Source organism: Chinchilla lanigera, unplaced genomic scaffold, assembly GCF_000276665.1.
Source record: "Chinchilla lanigera isolate Chin_1 unplaced genomic scaffold, ChiLan1.0 scaffold00104, whole genome shotgun sequence".
Classification (NCBI taxonomy): Eukaryota; Metazoa; Chordata; class Mammalia; order Rodentia; family Chinchillidae; genus Chinchilla; species Chinchilla lanigera.
The window spans coordinates 3,081,225-3,097,422 of record NW_004955505.1 but is presented as its reverse complement, the minus strand read 5'-3'; the positions used below and the strand labels follow the sequence as shown (position 1 = coordinate 3,097,422).

The following is a 16,198-nucleotide window of genomic DNA, read 5'->3' as shown; positions in this document are numbered from 1 at the left end:
GGCCCCATGCAGCTCTGTAGAGACAATCTAGGTACAAGCCATAACAGCAACAATGGATGAGACACCCCACAATTGCCCAATGCCAAATGCTGATGGGGTCCAGATGAAGAAGCCCTGCTCCAGATCCTGTACTTCTCTGGCTTCCAAGTCCCCTGGCCTTTTCCCAGGTGTGAATGAAACAGAGATAGGGTGCTCATTTGACCGACCTTAGCCCTATCCCCCTTTCATCCGCCTCCTGTCCAATGCTCTACTTCCCCCCGAACCAAATGGAAAGATGCTAGCATCCTTTCACAAAGACTGAAGGGCCTGCAGTACTTTCTTAAGATTCTCAGTCTCCAGTTGGTGAATTTTTAAGGTCCCTTGAGTAAAGTGGCTACTTATCTCTTGTATGAAATCTGGGAACTCATGGACAGACAAGAATAGCCTGAATCCCCGTGCCCTGGGAACATGACCTGTGACCTGCAGAGCTAAAGGCTCCCTGTCCTTACGTGGCCTTGAACCGTGATCTCTAGACTTCTTTTTTAGAGTGCCCTGTTTCTCTAACCTCTCCCCTTCTTGGGTGTTTCTGCTACTTGGCTTTTGCTACGTGCCTGATTCCGTCTCCAGGGCCCCTCCCCATCTGCCCCGTGCCATTATAATCCTGTCAACTGAACTTGTGAGGGCAGCGAGGACCTGGAACTGGAGTTAGCTGTTGTTTGAAAAATTATTTTCTGAGAAAATATATGTCCTGAAGAAAAGTCTTATATGGGTTTCTTATTTAAATGATTAATCTTTTTCTTCAATCAGATTTTATTGGTACATTTTAGAGATGCATGATGATCACATTCATCATAGGGAACTTGTACTGTACATGAGGTACCTTAATTCTTCTTTTTCCCATCCCCCGCTCCATCCCCCTCCCCCCTCCAGCCCCCTCCCCTCCCTTCATCCCCCTCCCATTTTCAAAAGCTTTGTGTCCATATTTTCTTTCTCTTCTCACCTTTTTTACTTTTCCCTTCTTTCCTTTCCTCCTTCGCCTTCCTTGTTGCCATCCCCATCTGTACATTTTCTTCTTATTTCACAGTACCTAATATACGTTTTGCTCCTTATTTACACTTTTGGTTTCACACCATAAGAACAATGTGGTTTTAAATGATTAATACTCTGATCTGAGTACTTTTTATTGCTGTTCATCACATTTCATCGCAGCCCCTGTCTGCATTCCTTGTGAACTGTTGCTTAAGGCGGGTCTGCAGGAAGGACCTGAAAAGATTTAACGATCGCAAAGGAGAACGAGGTTCATGCTTTCAAACCCCAGCTGCAACGTGCCTGAGCAGGTGCTGCCACCACATCCGTCCAGTGCAGAGCTGGGAAGGACAGAGAGAGAGAGAGGTGACTGGTACGCGTTCCCACTGAAGACTGAACACAGAGCTAGGACCATGCGTCTACCACGCTTTGCCGACTGCGCTTCGCATCTGTTCCATCCTCACAATCCTGTGCGTTAGGATGAGGAAGTCAAGGCTGATATCTGATGTCCCCCCAAAGTTACTGCTCTCGTAGGAGTCATGGGGCGCTAGAGCTAATGGGATGTCAGGAGGTGGGGCCTGGTTAAAGGTTCCTCACTGGCAGGAGGCTCTCCCTCCAGTGAGAGAGCTCCTCCCCTCCGGCTCCGCCCCTCTTTCTGCTTCCTGGTTGCCATGATATGAGCAGGTTTCCTTGGCCTGGCCCTTCCTCCATGTCTGCCTGCCTTGGACTAAAAACATGAGGGCTGGGATTTTGCTCAGTGGCATAAGCTCCTGCCTGGCAAGCGCAAGGTCATGAGTTAGATCCCTGGTACTGCAAAAAAAAAAAAAAAAAAAAAAAAAAAAAAATAATAATAATAAAAAAATAACCCTCTCCTCCTCTGAGTTCTGTGTCAGGTATTTTATTCCAGTAAGAGGAAAGTGATGAAGACAACTTCTTGGGGACAAACAACTAAGGAATGACAGACAGATTTTAAGCTCAGCTCTAGCTCCAAGGCCTATATTTGATAGTAATAGTGACTACATTTATAAGGACATTTTATAAAATACATATTCTGGTAAGCCCTTTACATACCTTATTTTGTTTTAAATCTCACAAACCCCTTTCTATCTGAGTGTTTTACAGACAGGGAAATAGAAGCTCAGAGAGCCTCACCTCGGGTTAGAACTGGTAAATAATTCACAGAGCATGGATTCTGGCACAATTCTGTCTGCCTATAAAGCCCGTACTTTAAAAAATACACTACCCTGCCTGCACATACCCCATTCCCCTTGCACCAGGAGGTCCTACCCACGTCATCTCACCAGATTCTACAACCACTCTCTACAGGTACTGTTAGTCCCATTTTGCAGATGGAAAAATTAAGGCTCAGATAGTATAGATAAAACTAACCAAGGCCACTCATTTCTCACGGAATTATGTGACATAAGGAATGCTTGGTAGTAAGTACTCTGATGACAAATTTTCAGGCTCTCTTAGTGGTACATACCATACTTTTGAGGAAATCATATACTTTTTTAAAAAAATGAAATAAACAGTGTTCCCCAACCTACCTACACACATACATTTACAAGGGTTATCAAAGAAGGAAGTGATGTTGCATTCATTGCTTTGGAAAGATGCCTTCAAGACAATAAGTGGAAGTATTTTAAAAAAATTGTAAATCAGTAGCACTCTTACAGTTCATCACATTTCACTATAGTCCCTGTGTGCATTCCTTGTGAACTGCTGCTTTAAAAATGTATGGAAAATTTCTGGAAAGTATACCTAAAACACTTCCTGGAAAGTAATTTTTTTTTTTGGTACTGGGAATCAAATTCAGGACCTTGTACTTGGCAGGCAGGTGCTTATACCACTGTGCTAAACCCCTGGCCCATGGAAAGTAATTATTATTAAGGTATTAAAGTAATTTTAATACCTAAAGTTTCTGGAAAGTATACCTAAGAAAATTTCCAAAAAAGCAATTATTATTAGAGTATTAATTTTAATACCTAAAATTTCTGGAAAGCATACCCAAGAAACTCCTAGTGGTAGTCAACTTTATGTATTTTTATTTTTATTTTTTGTCTTTTTGAGACAGGGTCTCGCTATGCAGTGCAGGCTGGCCTATGAGCTCACTTTGTAGCCCAGGCTGGTCTCAAACTTGCAACAGTCCTCCTGCCCCAACCTTCTGAGTACTGGGATTACAGGTATGTGCCACCAGGCCTGGCCATAGTCAATTTTAGAGCAAAAGAACTGACTAGGAACCAGCATGTGACTCTTTACCTTCTCCTTTACACCCTTTGTTGTTGTTTAATTAATGCCCGCCCCTCCTAAAATAGATAGACAGATAGATAGATTTAGATTTTTCTTCTTTCAGAGAAGCTCCCAGCTTGAGGACGCATGTCCTGGGTGTGATTCAGAGTAGCCAGCTGTCAGCATGCTAACGTTCTGGCAGAGACCTGGAGGGTGGGACGTGACATCTGTCACACACTGCCACAAGGTGTAAGCAAGGGCAGGGAAGTGGCTTTTGGAGAACCTGTAGGTGAGGCGAGCGGACAGAGATGTGAGAGCCTTGGGCAGCTGGGTTGTGAATCCCAGGAGCTGACTGCCTAAGCAAGGCAAGGCCTGGGGAAGTCTGCATCTGAGGGCGAAGCTCTGCGATGCTGCTTCTGGGCGGCTGGGATTGACCTGAGTTTGGATCCATCTAGCAAAGAGCACAGCTGGCTTCAGCCTGAATCATCTGACATTTTAAACTTACTGAATTCTTACAATCCTGCTAACAGTCACCTTAAAATCTACAAGTTAGGTGCTATGTACAGAGATACGGGAACTCTATAATCGTGGAAGTTGGCTGGGTGAAGTGGCCCACGCCTGTAATCCCAGCCCTTGGGAGGCTGAGACAGGAGGATCGTTGCAAGTTCAAGACAAGCCTGGGCTGCAAAGTGAGCTCAAGGCCAGCCTGAACTGCATAGCAAGACCCTGTCTCAAAAAGACAAAAAAAAAATTAATTGTGGAAGTTTGGTCAAATTGAGAGTCAAAAGAACTGAATTCTACTTCTAGCTCTGCTAGTAACTGAAGCTGTAAACTAGGACACTTTCGTTTTTTTTTTGAGCCAGGGTCTCATTATATAGTTCAGGCTGACCTTGAACCCACTCTATACCAGGCCAGCCTCCAACTTGTGGTGATCCTCCTGCCTCGGCCTCCAGAGTGCTGGGATTCCAGGTGTGTGCCACCGCGCCTGGCTTGGGTGCACCTTTTAACTTCGCAGAGCCCTGGTTTCTTTGGTTTTTGTTATTTTGGTACCGGGTATCCAACTCAGGACCTTGCGCTAGCCAGGCAGGCGCTGTGCCGCCGAGCTATATCCCCAGCCTGGTTTCCTTACTTGTAAATGTCCACAGTAGGACTAAAATGGAAAATGATGGAAAACATTACTGTTCCTTTAGGCCTTTTTAGTGTAAGACCTTTAGTGTTCGTATTTTGCTCTGCATTGCACCCCTGACTCTTGTTTTTGGAAAGTCTATGTTCGATACAAATCCAAATATAAATCTATTTTACACATAAATCCGCACTGTCACACTTTTCCAAACGTTCTTCCAGTGTCTCCAAAAGCTTGCTGCTGTTTTCCCCATTCTTGGTCCCTCGCGGCTCAGAGACCTTGGTCAAAGCCCCGGGGTAGCAGAGGCTTCCAGGGTGCAAACAAGAGCTCAGCATGGATACTGACGGGCTTCTAAAACCGTCCTCTTCCGACTCCAAGCTTTTATGTGGGCAAATGGGCCGGGCTGCGTTCAGGAAGGGGCATACAGTGCTGTGAGAGGCACTAAGAAGGCATTAGTAGGGGTGCGGCCCTTTCCCCTCCTCCCCCCAGCGCAGTTCACACGCCTGACCCTATTCCCAGCACAGGCCCCTTGCACACGCCACCAGACTCGGTCCCGTGACTTCACTTCCGCACAGCGAGGAGCGGCACTACCCATATCAAAGTCAGGGGCCTGCGGAGAGAAAGCGCTGGCCGCACATGCAACGGAACGTGTGTAATAAACACAAAACATGCAAACAGGTGAATGTTTCAAAATATCAGTGCAATGGAAAACATGAACAAAAAACCTGAACATCTAATTTACAGGAAAAGGTTAAAAATATAGGCAAAAATTCACTAATACTGGAATACAAATAAAAACAATGATCTCTTTTAGGGGAAAATAATTGCTTTTAAGCCTATTTTTGAACATTTTTTAAGAGTGGATGTCTCCTTGTGTTGCCCAGACTGGCCCCGAGCTCTTGGTTTGTTTGTTTGGTTTGTTTGGTTTTTTTCTGGTACCGGGAATCGAACTTACGACCTTGTGCTTGCCAGGCAGGTGCTGTGCCACTGAGCTAAATCCCCAGCCCCATCACCCCCCCAGCTCTTGGATTGAGGAGATCCTCCCACTTGCCCCCGTGCCCAGGTATAAAACTCTTGCTTAACCTATAAAGTTGGAAAACTGAAAATGTTGATACTACTCCAGGGTGGGTATGAGAAAAATGTATTCCTAAACATGTTTACAAGAAGCATAAACTGGCATTTTTTTTCTGCAGTCCTGGACTGAACCCAGGGCCTTGAACATGCTAGGCCAGTGCTCTACCACTGAGCTAGCTACACCCCCAAGTCCCGCTTTTTATGGTGAAAAGTCTCACTAAGTTGCCCAGGCTGGCCTCAAACCTGCAATCTTTCTGCTTTTATCTCGTGGGAAGCTGCGATTATATACAGGATATCATTGGACCTGGTTTGGTACCATTTTTGGAAAGCAGTATCTATTCAGATTTTAAAAATGGATATATGAGGTCTAGGGATCTTCCCTACTGAAATATTAACAGAAGTATGAAAATATGCAAGAATATTTTCTGCAGTGTTGTCCCCATAATAAGAAATGTAGTCTGATGTGGTGCACACCTGTAATCCCAGCACTTGGGAGGTTGAGACAGGATCACCTTGAGTTCAAGGCCAGCCTGGGCTACATAGTGAGCTCAACGCCAGCCTGAACTACATAGCAAGGTCCTGTCTTTAAAAAAAAAAAAAAAAAAAAAAAAAAGACATGCAGAGCTATCTATCAGAGGAAACAGTTCAACTTTCATAATTCCTTTAAGATGATACTATGCAGCTGTTGGAAAGAATATTTTGGGATTTTTATGGAATGATCTGACAGGTACCTGTAATAGTGATGAGTAAAAAAATCCTGCAGTGAAAGGAGTCTTCTCTGCAAGTGAGAAAAAGAACACACACGTGGTATGAGCTCACCCATACTGTATGTCTGCGTCTGACCATCGGGAAGTGTGGTGATCACAAAGAAGCCACCCGTGGCTCTCACGTGCAAAGTGTGATCAGAGACGGGGAGCGTTCCTTAGTTTCCATCCTTCATTTAATGACTTTGTCATGTCCGAACCCCCAAATTCATGTGCCCGACCTCCTAATGTCAGAGTACTGTTTTGAAAAGACGTAAAATTGAGCGTGGTCTTCAGGGTGGAGGCTAACCTGACAGAACTGGTGTCACTCAGAAGAGGGAGAGGGAGAGGAAGAGGGCTTGTGTGGAACTGGCAGAGCGCTTGCCTGGGCTGTGTGAGGCCCTGGGTTCCAGCCCCAGCTGTGCTCATGCGCTGGCCGGGTACACACAGGTGCAGGCTGCAAGAGAAGCCTCAGCAGAAACCAACCTCCCACACCTGGATCTTCCACTTCCGGTCTCCAGCCCTAGAAGAAAGTTAATGTTTGTTGTTTAAAATACCCAGTCTGTGGTGTCTTTTTATGGCAGCTCAAACAGATGGCAGACATACATATACATGTACATATACACATACAGAGAGAGACAGACAGACAGACAGACACTGATTTAAACTCCTCTCCTTGGATATTGTTTGTTGGAGAAACCGTGGACTTTTTTTAAACTGGGGATTGAACCCCAGGGCCTTTGCACTGAATCCTTAGCACTTTAAATTTTTTAAAAATCTGGCAGTCGGGTTTTTCTAGGTCAGGAACTTCAACCTGTGACCTTCCTGCTTCAGCCTCACTCAGTGCTGGTATTACAGGTAGTGCCACCATATCTGACTTTTATTTTCGTAGATGCTTTAAAAGCCAACGTCAGAACACAACCCGAACTCCCCAAGGCAGTAACTTTTTATTAATGTATCCCTTAGGGTTAGGTGGCAGACAGCAAAAACCTCATGTATTAATGAGAATAATTAATATCACCTGCAACAGACAAACCTTTGGGTTCAGTGTCTCGGTACCGTCAAGGCGTACTTTTGCTCATGTTTCATCGGGACCCTGTTCTGCAGAGACACTCAGGGTCTCGGGCTGCAGGCTGAGGATGTAGCTCCGTGGTAGGGCACAGGTTTAGCATTCCAGCAACACCAAAAAACCAAACAGGGCCGGGCTGGCGCAGGGTTGGGCATCTTCTTACGACACCAGCTCAACACGCGGTTCCGAGGTAGGTAAAGCGGAGGACGAGAGCTACAGCACTTGAGCAAGGCCCAGAGGGGCGCGCATCACTGCGCGCACAGGGACTGCAAACTAGCTCCGTCCGACCTAACCGGAAAGGAGGCTGGGAAAGGAGGACTCGAGAGTATCTGATGAATTACTAAATGTTTTCCTGGTGATGGAGCTCCCTCCCTCAACGCCCGCCCCCCCCACCAAGATATACTGACGTCCTCACCCCCGGGGTCCAGAATGTGACTTCACGAGGAAATAAATCTTTAGGAGGCAATGAAGTTAAAATGCAGTCACTAGAGTGAGCGCTAATTCCTATGGCTGGGCCCGTGGAGGAGGGGAATTAGGACCCAGAGGGACGCGCGTGGGGCAGACGACGCGCACGCCCCAGGCTGTGCCAGGAGGACGCAGGCGCCGGGGCTACCCCCCTGTAAGCCATATGCTTGGGTCACCAGAAGCTAGTCTCGGATGCATTTCCCACAGGCGGGCGCAGATTCTCAGGGAACTCAGGGAACCAGGAGGAGGTCTCGGAACCTGAACACCGGAACTACATCAGGCCTCCCGAGGTCTGCGCACGCCTGGGGAAGTGTTTTGCATCTCCTCTGGCCTCTCACAATTCGGTGGAGAATTTAAGCCTGGAGTTAACACATCTGCTTCATGTAACTCAAATTATAGCTGGAACACCTGATTCTAAGAACACTGGGGAAATGCAGTTTTTAAGCTTTTGGCTTCTGAAGGAAAGAAAAACAGTGGAGGTTGAAATATATTTTGAACTAAGTGCTCACTCGCTGTGTTTGTATCTCTCTCTCCTCTCCCGGGCCCCTCTGCGGTCCTGAGGATTGAACCTAGAACCTCACACCCGCTAGGCAAGTACTTTACCCCTGAGCTACATCTGCCCCTCTTTTTTCCTTCTTGGTTCTAATTTTTGTTTTGTTTTTAATATTCTTCTATCTCCTTGTACATGTCCTATTGCCCATTCTGACCATGCCTGTTTTTGCCCCCGTTTAAATTCTTTAGACCAGTGTGCCTTTTCTAAATTTGTCCAGGTGTCTTCATTTCCATAGACCCTCCCGGGGGCTGGGGATTTAGCTCAGCGGCAAAAGCGCCTGCCTGGCAAGCGCAAGGTTGTGAGTTCGGTTCCCGGTACCAGAGAAAAACCAGAAAAAAAAAAAGAAAAACAAAAACAAAAACAAAAACATAGACCCTCCCAGCCCTCCCACCATCGCTGGCTCCAATTACCGCCAGTACTCCCGGACTCCCCCTTCTCTCTCACCTCATCCCCATCCCCTGGGGCTGCGGTGGCTTGCAGAAGTCATCAGACGCTGTGTCGCTCTTGCTTGCGCTCACTTTGTCTGCTACACTCAGGAAACACCACCAGTAGTTCCTGACTGACCACCTGCCCTCCCGGAGATCTTCATGCCCTACACTTCCACCCGCTGAACTACAGCCCAGAATGCAGCTTCCTTCCTCTTCATTGTTGAGCACGCTGCTCCCTCTGCCGGTCTGAACGTTGTTGTCCTCTGCCTGGCGGACTCCCAGTCATCCAATCAACCCAGAAAGCACAGACTGCCGAGCGTGGGGAAGCGAGAAGGAGATTTGAGAAATAGCAATCAGTGTGTCCGATCAGTGCGTCCTATATGCCTTGGTATGCTTTAGTGTTTGATGTAGTTTTTAATGCTGATTTTATGTTTTAATTTTTATTTTGTTTGCTTTTGCTTTTGCTGTGGGTGTGAAGGGTGACATACATCTAAACCTGCTGTCTGGATTTTAGGGTGGATCATTTTCTAGTTTTGCCTTAACTTAATAGTACTGTCAATGCTATTTAGCAATTTATTCTGTTTTGGTAGTAGGTCACAGAGAAGATGTTGGGAGTAAGGCTATGGCTTCTACAAGAAAATGATTGTTTAGAACTTTTTTTTCTCATATTGCATTGGTTTTAGAATAAAAATGTGTAAGCCGGGTGTGGTGGTGCATGCCTATAATCCCAGCACTCGGGAGGCTGAGGCAGGAGGATCTGCAAGTTCAAGGCCAGTCTGGGCTACACAGTGAGTTCAAGGTGAGCCTGAACTGCATAGTGAGACACAGTCTCAAAAAAAGGCCAAAAATAAGTAAATAAATAAACTAAAAACTTGTAAGTCTCTGACTAGCCCAGATGAAGTAAAATTAACATGCAAAACATTTATTCCACCATCCACCGATTCATTCATCCACTTAGTCAAACCTTACTAACTGAGGAGGAATTAACAAATGAAAACCACAATTGAGAAAAAGTCAGTCATCAGATGAAGCTTTACATGTATTACTCAGGCCATACCTAGGTCTTCATCATATACTGTGCCACTGATACCAAGTTTCACCTCCCCAGGACTGGCATTTCCAGAAAACTTATTCTTATTAAATTGGCTGATACTACCTAATACTGAATAGAGGGACTGGTTGTGGTATCAGGGAAAGACAGTCTCTGCTGGGGAGGGGGTGAAAGCAAATGAACCAATGTCAAAACAAGCCAGCCTCTGCTAGACCTAGCCGCTAAAGTCAGGGTAGACGTGTGTCCCTTCTGCTTACCACAGCGTGCTGGGGAGTGAGGCTTGAGATTCGCAAAGGTAGCTGGCCGAGAGATGGAAACTGAACTTCTCTTCCCTATAAAACGCACAAACTGAGCTCGGGCAGGGGAGACAAAAAGGAAACCTGAACAACACAGGAGGAGGGAGACTTGCGCTCCTCAGAATGCCCAACGTCGTGGGAAGCGCGGGTGTAAGGAGGGTAATGAGAAATTGTGAGAAATGGGACCGCCAGAGCAGCGTAAGGGACGTCTAAGGTGTAACTGTCACTGGCGGGCATGCTCATGTGAAAATCACTATTAGTAAAACACGGGACGCGTTTCGAGGGTGGGAGGATTAAAGACCGTTCCACTGGGGAGTGTGCAGTAAACCCCGCCGGGATCTGAGCTGCTGCGCGGTCCTTTGCTCTGACTTGTGTCACCACACTGCCCTCTAAGGGCTGGCACTGTCTCGCCAGATTGAGTTGCCGCTGTCCCAATCAGCCGGCCACTTCACCATCTGCAGACAGTTTCCGGCACCTGCTAGCAAAGGGAGCGCCCCCCACCGAAAGAAAGTAACACAAATTGATTAAAGCTGAGGCCCAGGGCGCAGTGCAAATTGACTAAAGCTGTTTATCATCTTTACAAAATACAGGCAGTGTTCAAAAGATGACAAAGAGGCTGCCCTACCAGAGGTGGAGATTTTATACTAACGTTGGACCCTCATTGCTGATTTGAGAAATACAGCATGGGCTGGGGATTTAGCTCAGCGGCAAAAGCGCCTGCCGGGCAAGCGCAAGGTCATGAGTTCAGTTCCCGGTACCGGAGAAAAACCAAAAAAAAAAAAAAAAAAAAAGAGAAATACAGCGTGGCTGTGCTACTCACTAGCATGTGCAGCTTGGCTGTGTCGATGACAGAAATATAGCCATAAAATGATACAGGAAGCTTGCTATACAAATAGTCTGAATGACTTCTTTCAGGAGCTCGCTCCAGTGATGAACTTAACCCAAATGAACTTCCTTTCATTAGAGACTTGAAGTTTGAGCAGCGCCAGCCTACCGCCTGCCGGAGTGACTTGACAGGATTCGGACAGGAAGTCCTGTACCAAGCAAGCCTCGCATGCACTGGCTGGGTTTGACTACAAATCCTGGATGCAACTGTACCAATTCAGAGCTGCGTATATCTTTGTTATTCCAGACTTTCCAAGTTAAAAAAAAAAAAAAAAAAAAAGGGAGCCCCAACTCTGTAGATTGGTATTATGTAATAAGTGTCATGTTAGGTAGTGGGGAAAACATCAATCACCGAGGTCAGTACTGGGAAGGGAAAGGACACGCCCACAGATCCTCCCTGCCCTCCCGGAAGACCTACATGCCCAACAATAGACGCTGCATAAATGAGGGAATGAATAGAGACATTAGGCAGTTTGTGTAGAAACAGCCAGACAGCCTGCTTTAATCCCAGCTCTGCAGATACTAGTTACACAGATTTATCAATTTACTCAACTCCCTGGGGCCTTAGTTTCCACATCCGTAACCCTCTCCCACAGTGATGTTATAAAATGCTTAGCACAGGGTATCACAGGGCTGCACACACAACACGCATTCGGTAAATAATAGTTCAATAATGTCGTGTAAAAACGGCAAAAGGAAAAGAGGTGAGAGTGATTATGGAGGTCAGAACTCCTGAATTATGCATTATATATATATATATATATATATATATATATACACGTATACACACACATATATATGACTGTGGGACAATTTTTTTTTTCTTTTAGGGTACTGGGAATCGAACTCAGGACCTTGCACTTGCCAGGCAGGCGCTGTGCTGCTGAGCTCTATCCCCAGCCCTGGGACAATTTTAGAATTTGAGAAAACATTTGAAGGTGGATGAAAGTTTCACTTTGTTTCAAACCAATTTATTTCACCGAGGGACATAACTCTGGGGACACTAACTCACATCTTAAAGATTTCTATCCAGAGAGAAAATACTTCTGTGTAAGCAAGCTAGGAAATCCTCAGGGAAGGGCTCTCTCTGTGGTCTTGCTCAGATCCAGTCCATTCTTAGACCCTGACCAGGTGCAGAAGAGCCGACCCTCAAGGCACCCACGTCCTAGTTTCCGAACCTGTGAGCTTCAGGTGGTCAGAGAGGCTCTACGGATGTGACTACAGTGCAGACCTCAGCTCGGGGAGATGACCCTGGGCTGTGTAGCTTTGCCAGTTTAATCATGGGCTCGTAAAAGCTGAGAACCTCCCCTGGCTGTTGTCCGAGAGGATTAAAGCCGTGTGACATGGCTAGCTTTGAGAACGTTGGATGGAGGTCACCAAGAAATGCTGGGAGTGGCCTGTAGAATGTGAACAGGCCTGGAGAAGGACTCTGAGACAATGTTATGCAGCCCTGCTGACACTTTTTCAATAATTTTTTCTAGTACTAGGGATCGAACCCAGGACCTTTGCACTGAGCTACATTCTCAGCCCTTTTTTCTTTGAAACAGGGTCTAAATCGCTGGTGCCCCGGCTGACCTGGAACTTGGAATCTTCCTGCCTCAGCCTGCCAGGGTGCTGGGATTCCAGGAGTGCACCACGGCACCAGGCTCTGATGATGAGTTGATTTTAGCCTATTGAGTTCCTTGCCAGACTTCGGACCTACAGAACTGTAGGATGATACATTTTTGTTGTTTTAAAGCAGAGTCTGTGGTACTTTGTTAAGGCGGCAACCAGCAGCTAATATAGCAGAGAAACAAGGTGGAAACTGGTTTCAGTTGCTCCTCAGACTCTCAGCCCCATATGCCCCGAGGCAGCTCCTTGATGAGATCTCACGAGGCCCTGCACGGCCCCTCACCTCACCCCACAGGATGAACTGGCTCGACAGAATGACGTAAACGACGCAGCCCCGGAAGGTACAATTCCAGTGCTCTCCAAGCCCCTGCTTTCAGTCCTTCAGGGCCAGTTAAGTTCCTATCACATCAACCAAACTGTCCCACCTAAGTTACAGCCTCTATCGAGAGGGGACAACGGAAGGAGATGAGCTTCTAAAAAGGCATTTTGAAGCTGGGCAGGGTGGCACATGCCTGTAATCCCAGCACTTGGGAGGCTGAGGCAGGAGGATCCTCACAAGTTCGAGACCAGCCTAGGCTACAAAGTGAGCTCAAGGCCAGCCTGAACTGCATAGTGAGACCCAGTTTGAAAAAGACATAAATAAATAAATAAATAAATAAAAAGGCCTTTTGCGACAACTCTCGATATGGGTTAATGTGATTCTGCTGAATCCACTCCGCAAAGGAACACATTATCCTACTTCCAATGAAGACAGAAGCTCTTATCGGCTAAGTGGTTTTCCCACAAGCAACAGTGTTCTGACATTAAAATGTCACAACCCAATTGGTTTGCTTTGTTTCCTGCAGTGAAACTCTCATATTGCAAAAACTTATCAAATGAGAGCCATTCTTCTTCAAGGCCTCATCACTTCCTGTCCCTTTTCCTCTGTCCCTGATGAACTCCGTGCTTCAGGAGAGCTGCTGGACAATCCTGCCTAGCGGCAGAGTGATAGGGACGTTTCTGAGCACCGACCACAAAATCATCCTTCCTACTTTTAGAGAAAAATGCATCTTAATATGAGGTTCTGGATAGTCCAGCCTGTCTTAGTCTCTTTCTTGTTGTTGGGGCAAAGTACCCAATACCCACAAGTTAAAGGAGGAAAAGTTTATTTCAACTCACAGTTTCTAGACGTTTCTATCCGTAGTGGGCGGGCTCCGAGGGATGGCAGAGCGGCACCGTGATGGAAGCTTGCTCCCACCAAAAAGTGCTCACTCGGAAGCAGGTGGGACATACAGCCATGCCCACGGTGACCCAGCTCCTCCCACCAGGCTTCTCTGCCCAACATCACACCCGGCTGTAAGCCATCAGTGCATGAATCCAGTATCACACACCCATGATCTAGGCACCCCCAAAGCCCCAGCTACGAGTGCATGAGGCTTTGGGGGGGACATCTAGACATAAGCCATAACACAGCCCAAGAGAAAAATTGTAATTTAAATGGAACTACAAAATACCACACAAATTCATGATGTTTTGCCTTCTGGAATATACATAGGCTTGTACTTCTAATTTTGCCATTAGGAACCAGGAAAAGACCATGTCTACGATGTTACAGATAAGGGAACATTAACATTGGTTGCATCATTTTTGCCCCAGGGTACTTGGACCCTTCAAAGAATTCCTGATTGTATCTGTGAAGCTTCACATTAAACCTCCCCTTCTTTCAGCTGCCTTCTCTTGTTGGAAGGAATAGAGACTGCACAGTTTTCTATTTCAATACAACAGCAGGGCGTGGTGGCACATGCCTGTAATCCCAGGGCTCAGGAGGCTGAGGCAGGAGGATTGCTGTGAGTTGAAGGCCAGCCTGGGCTAAAGTGAGTTCAAGGCCTGCCTCAACTGTATAACTTGAGTTACAACCAAAGCTTACAATGAATTGAGTCTGTAAGTCAAGGGTCCACTGTATTTACGAAGCCCGGCTGGGCACCTGGGAGGCCGAGGCAGGAGGATCGCCATAAATTTGAGGCCATAGTGAGTTCAAGGTCAACCTGAATTACATAATGAGACCCTGTCTCAAAACCAAAACAATTATATATATTATATATATATAATATATATAGCACATACCCTTTATCCCAATGAACTTATCAAGCACCTGTGCTCGTCAGTGGTACTCACTGAAGTTGGGCAGTGCACAATTTTATGACTGGGGTGGTCCCTGCCCCTATGGACATTAAATCACCTACTTGTAAATTAAATCTCCTACATGTGCTCTTATTACCTGCTATACAATACACGCAGTCATGGCACCTTATTTGTTCATTTATAATAGTGTTACTACCTGCCTCCTATATTAGATTGTAAACTCAGAGGAGCTTGGGTGTGTGTGACTATCTTGTTCATGATTTTCTAGGAGCTAGAGATGCATCATTAGAGTCAAAAATCTCTGTCCTCTAGGAGCAGATAATCTAGCAAGAGGAAATAGTAAAAAGGCTCAATATGTTGTGGGTTAGAAGCGATAAATATTATGACAAAAAACGGGAGGAAAGGGGGCTTTTCCTCACTTGAGTTAGTTCTTTGCTCAAATATATACATATGTATATATCCTCCTCTCTACGCGTTTACTTTGACATAGGAAGCCTTTGGAAGTTTGTCCTAGGAGAGATACCATGTGACATTATTTTTTTTTCCCTTCAGGTACCAGGAATCGAACTCACGACCTTGCGCTTGCCAGGCAGGCACTGTGCCGCTGAGCTAAATCCCCAGGCCCGAGAGATACCATCTGTCTAAAAGGAGAAACTACACTTAGGAATGGAATAGTAGGTACACCTGGCAAAAAAACAAGGCAGTTTTTAGACCCTGACTTTGGTAGGCATCAGGCCAGAGCAGATAAAGATTTATATAGAATGTAGAGAATAAGGGCCAAGTAATCCCCCTCTAAAACTCCAAAGCTTTCTCTAAGAGGTTTTTTTTTTCCTTGAACACATTTAAAAAATAACAAAAACCCTGGCGAACCCAGGCTGGTTTTGTGTTTGCAAAACAGCATTGTACACGTTGTGGCACTTCGTAGCCGGCTGGGGGGGGGGGTCTGTGGCCCTGAGTCACTAAGTCTTCCCACCTGTCCTTTAAGCATCCTCATAAGGAAAGGACATTCCAGTTAATTAGCCAAAGGACATCGCTAACACCTAGCATTTTCACACCTCGGTCCCTAGGCTTTAGACGGGAGGACCCAGAGCATCCACCCAGCCTACCCTAAACCTGCTCCTCAGCCGCGCAGCCTCCTGGGACTCGTAGGCATGCCCGGACCGCCGCGCGGGAACTACAATTCCCGACAGGCTTTGCTCCTCCCCACCCCTCGCGGCGCAAGGCCTGCCGGGAGGGGGCGGGGAGCGGCGTCTGGGTCCAATGGGTGCGGGCTCCGGAGGGGCGGGCGGAGGAGAAGAGGAAGAAGGCGGACTCGGAGCCCCGTCCCCATTCATTGCCGCGGCCAACTGGGCGGGGGTCCGGCGTTTTCGGGGTCATGGAGGCGCTGATTCCTGTCATCAACAAGCTCCAGGACGTTTTCAACACGGTGGGCGCCGACATCATCCAGCTGCCGCAGATCGTCGTGGTGGGGACGCAGGTGAGAGGCGCGGCGGCGGCGCAGGCCGGAGCCCCGAGCGGCCTGTCCGGGCGGCCTTCGCGGCC

General features: G+C 46.8%; 1 protein-coding gene and 1 long non-coding RNA gene across 10 annotated transcripts in view; one reads left to right on the top strand and one right to left on the bottom strand.

Annotated features, from left to right (window-relative positions):
- Positions 1–1,147: 1,147 nt before the first annotated feature.
- Positions 1,148–8,978, bottom strand: LOC102009200. The gene is made up of 2 exons (XR_264305.2): positions 8,709–8,978; positions 1,148–1,346 (listed from the first exon to the last, which is right to left on the bottom strand). It is a non-coding gene; the product is annotated as an uncharacterized LOC102009200 (long non-coding RNA).
- Positions 8,979–15,931: 6,953 nt separating this feature from the next.
- Dnm1l (dynamin 1-like) overlaps positions 15,932–16,198 on the top strand; it is a 55,750-nt gene continuing 55,483 nt past the window's right edge. For 7 of the 9 annotated variants that reach the window (XM_005407121.2, XM_005407119.2, XM_005407116.2 and 4 more), the window contains exon 1: positions 15,941–16,133. In XM_005407121.2, the coding sequence (XP_005407178.1) occupies positions 16,032–16,133 (102 nt within the window). In that variant the 5' untranslated portion in view covers positions 15,941–16,031. Of the gene's footprint in view, positions 16,134–16,198 lie in introns of all 9 variants that reach the window. The other 2 variants (XM_005407113.2, XM_005407112.2) reach the window with 1 other exon arrangement.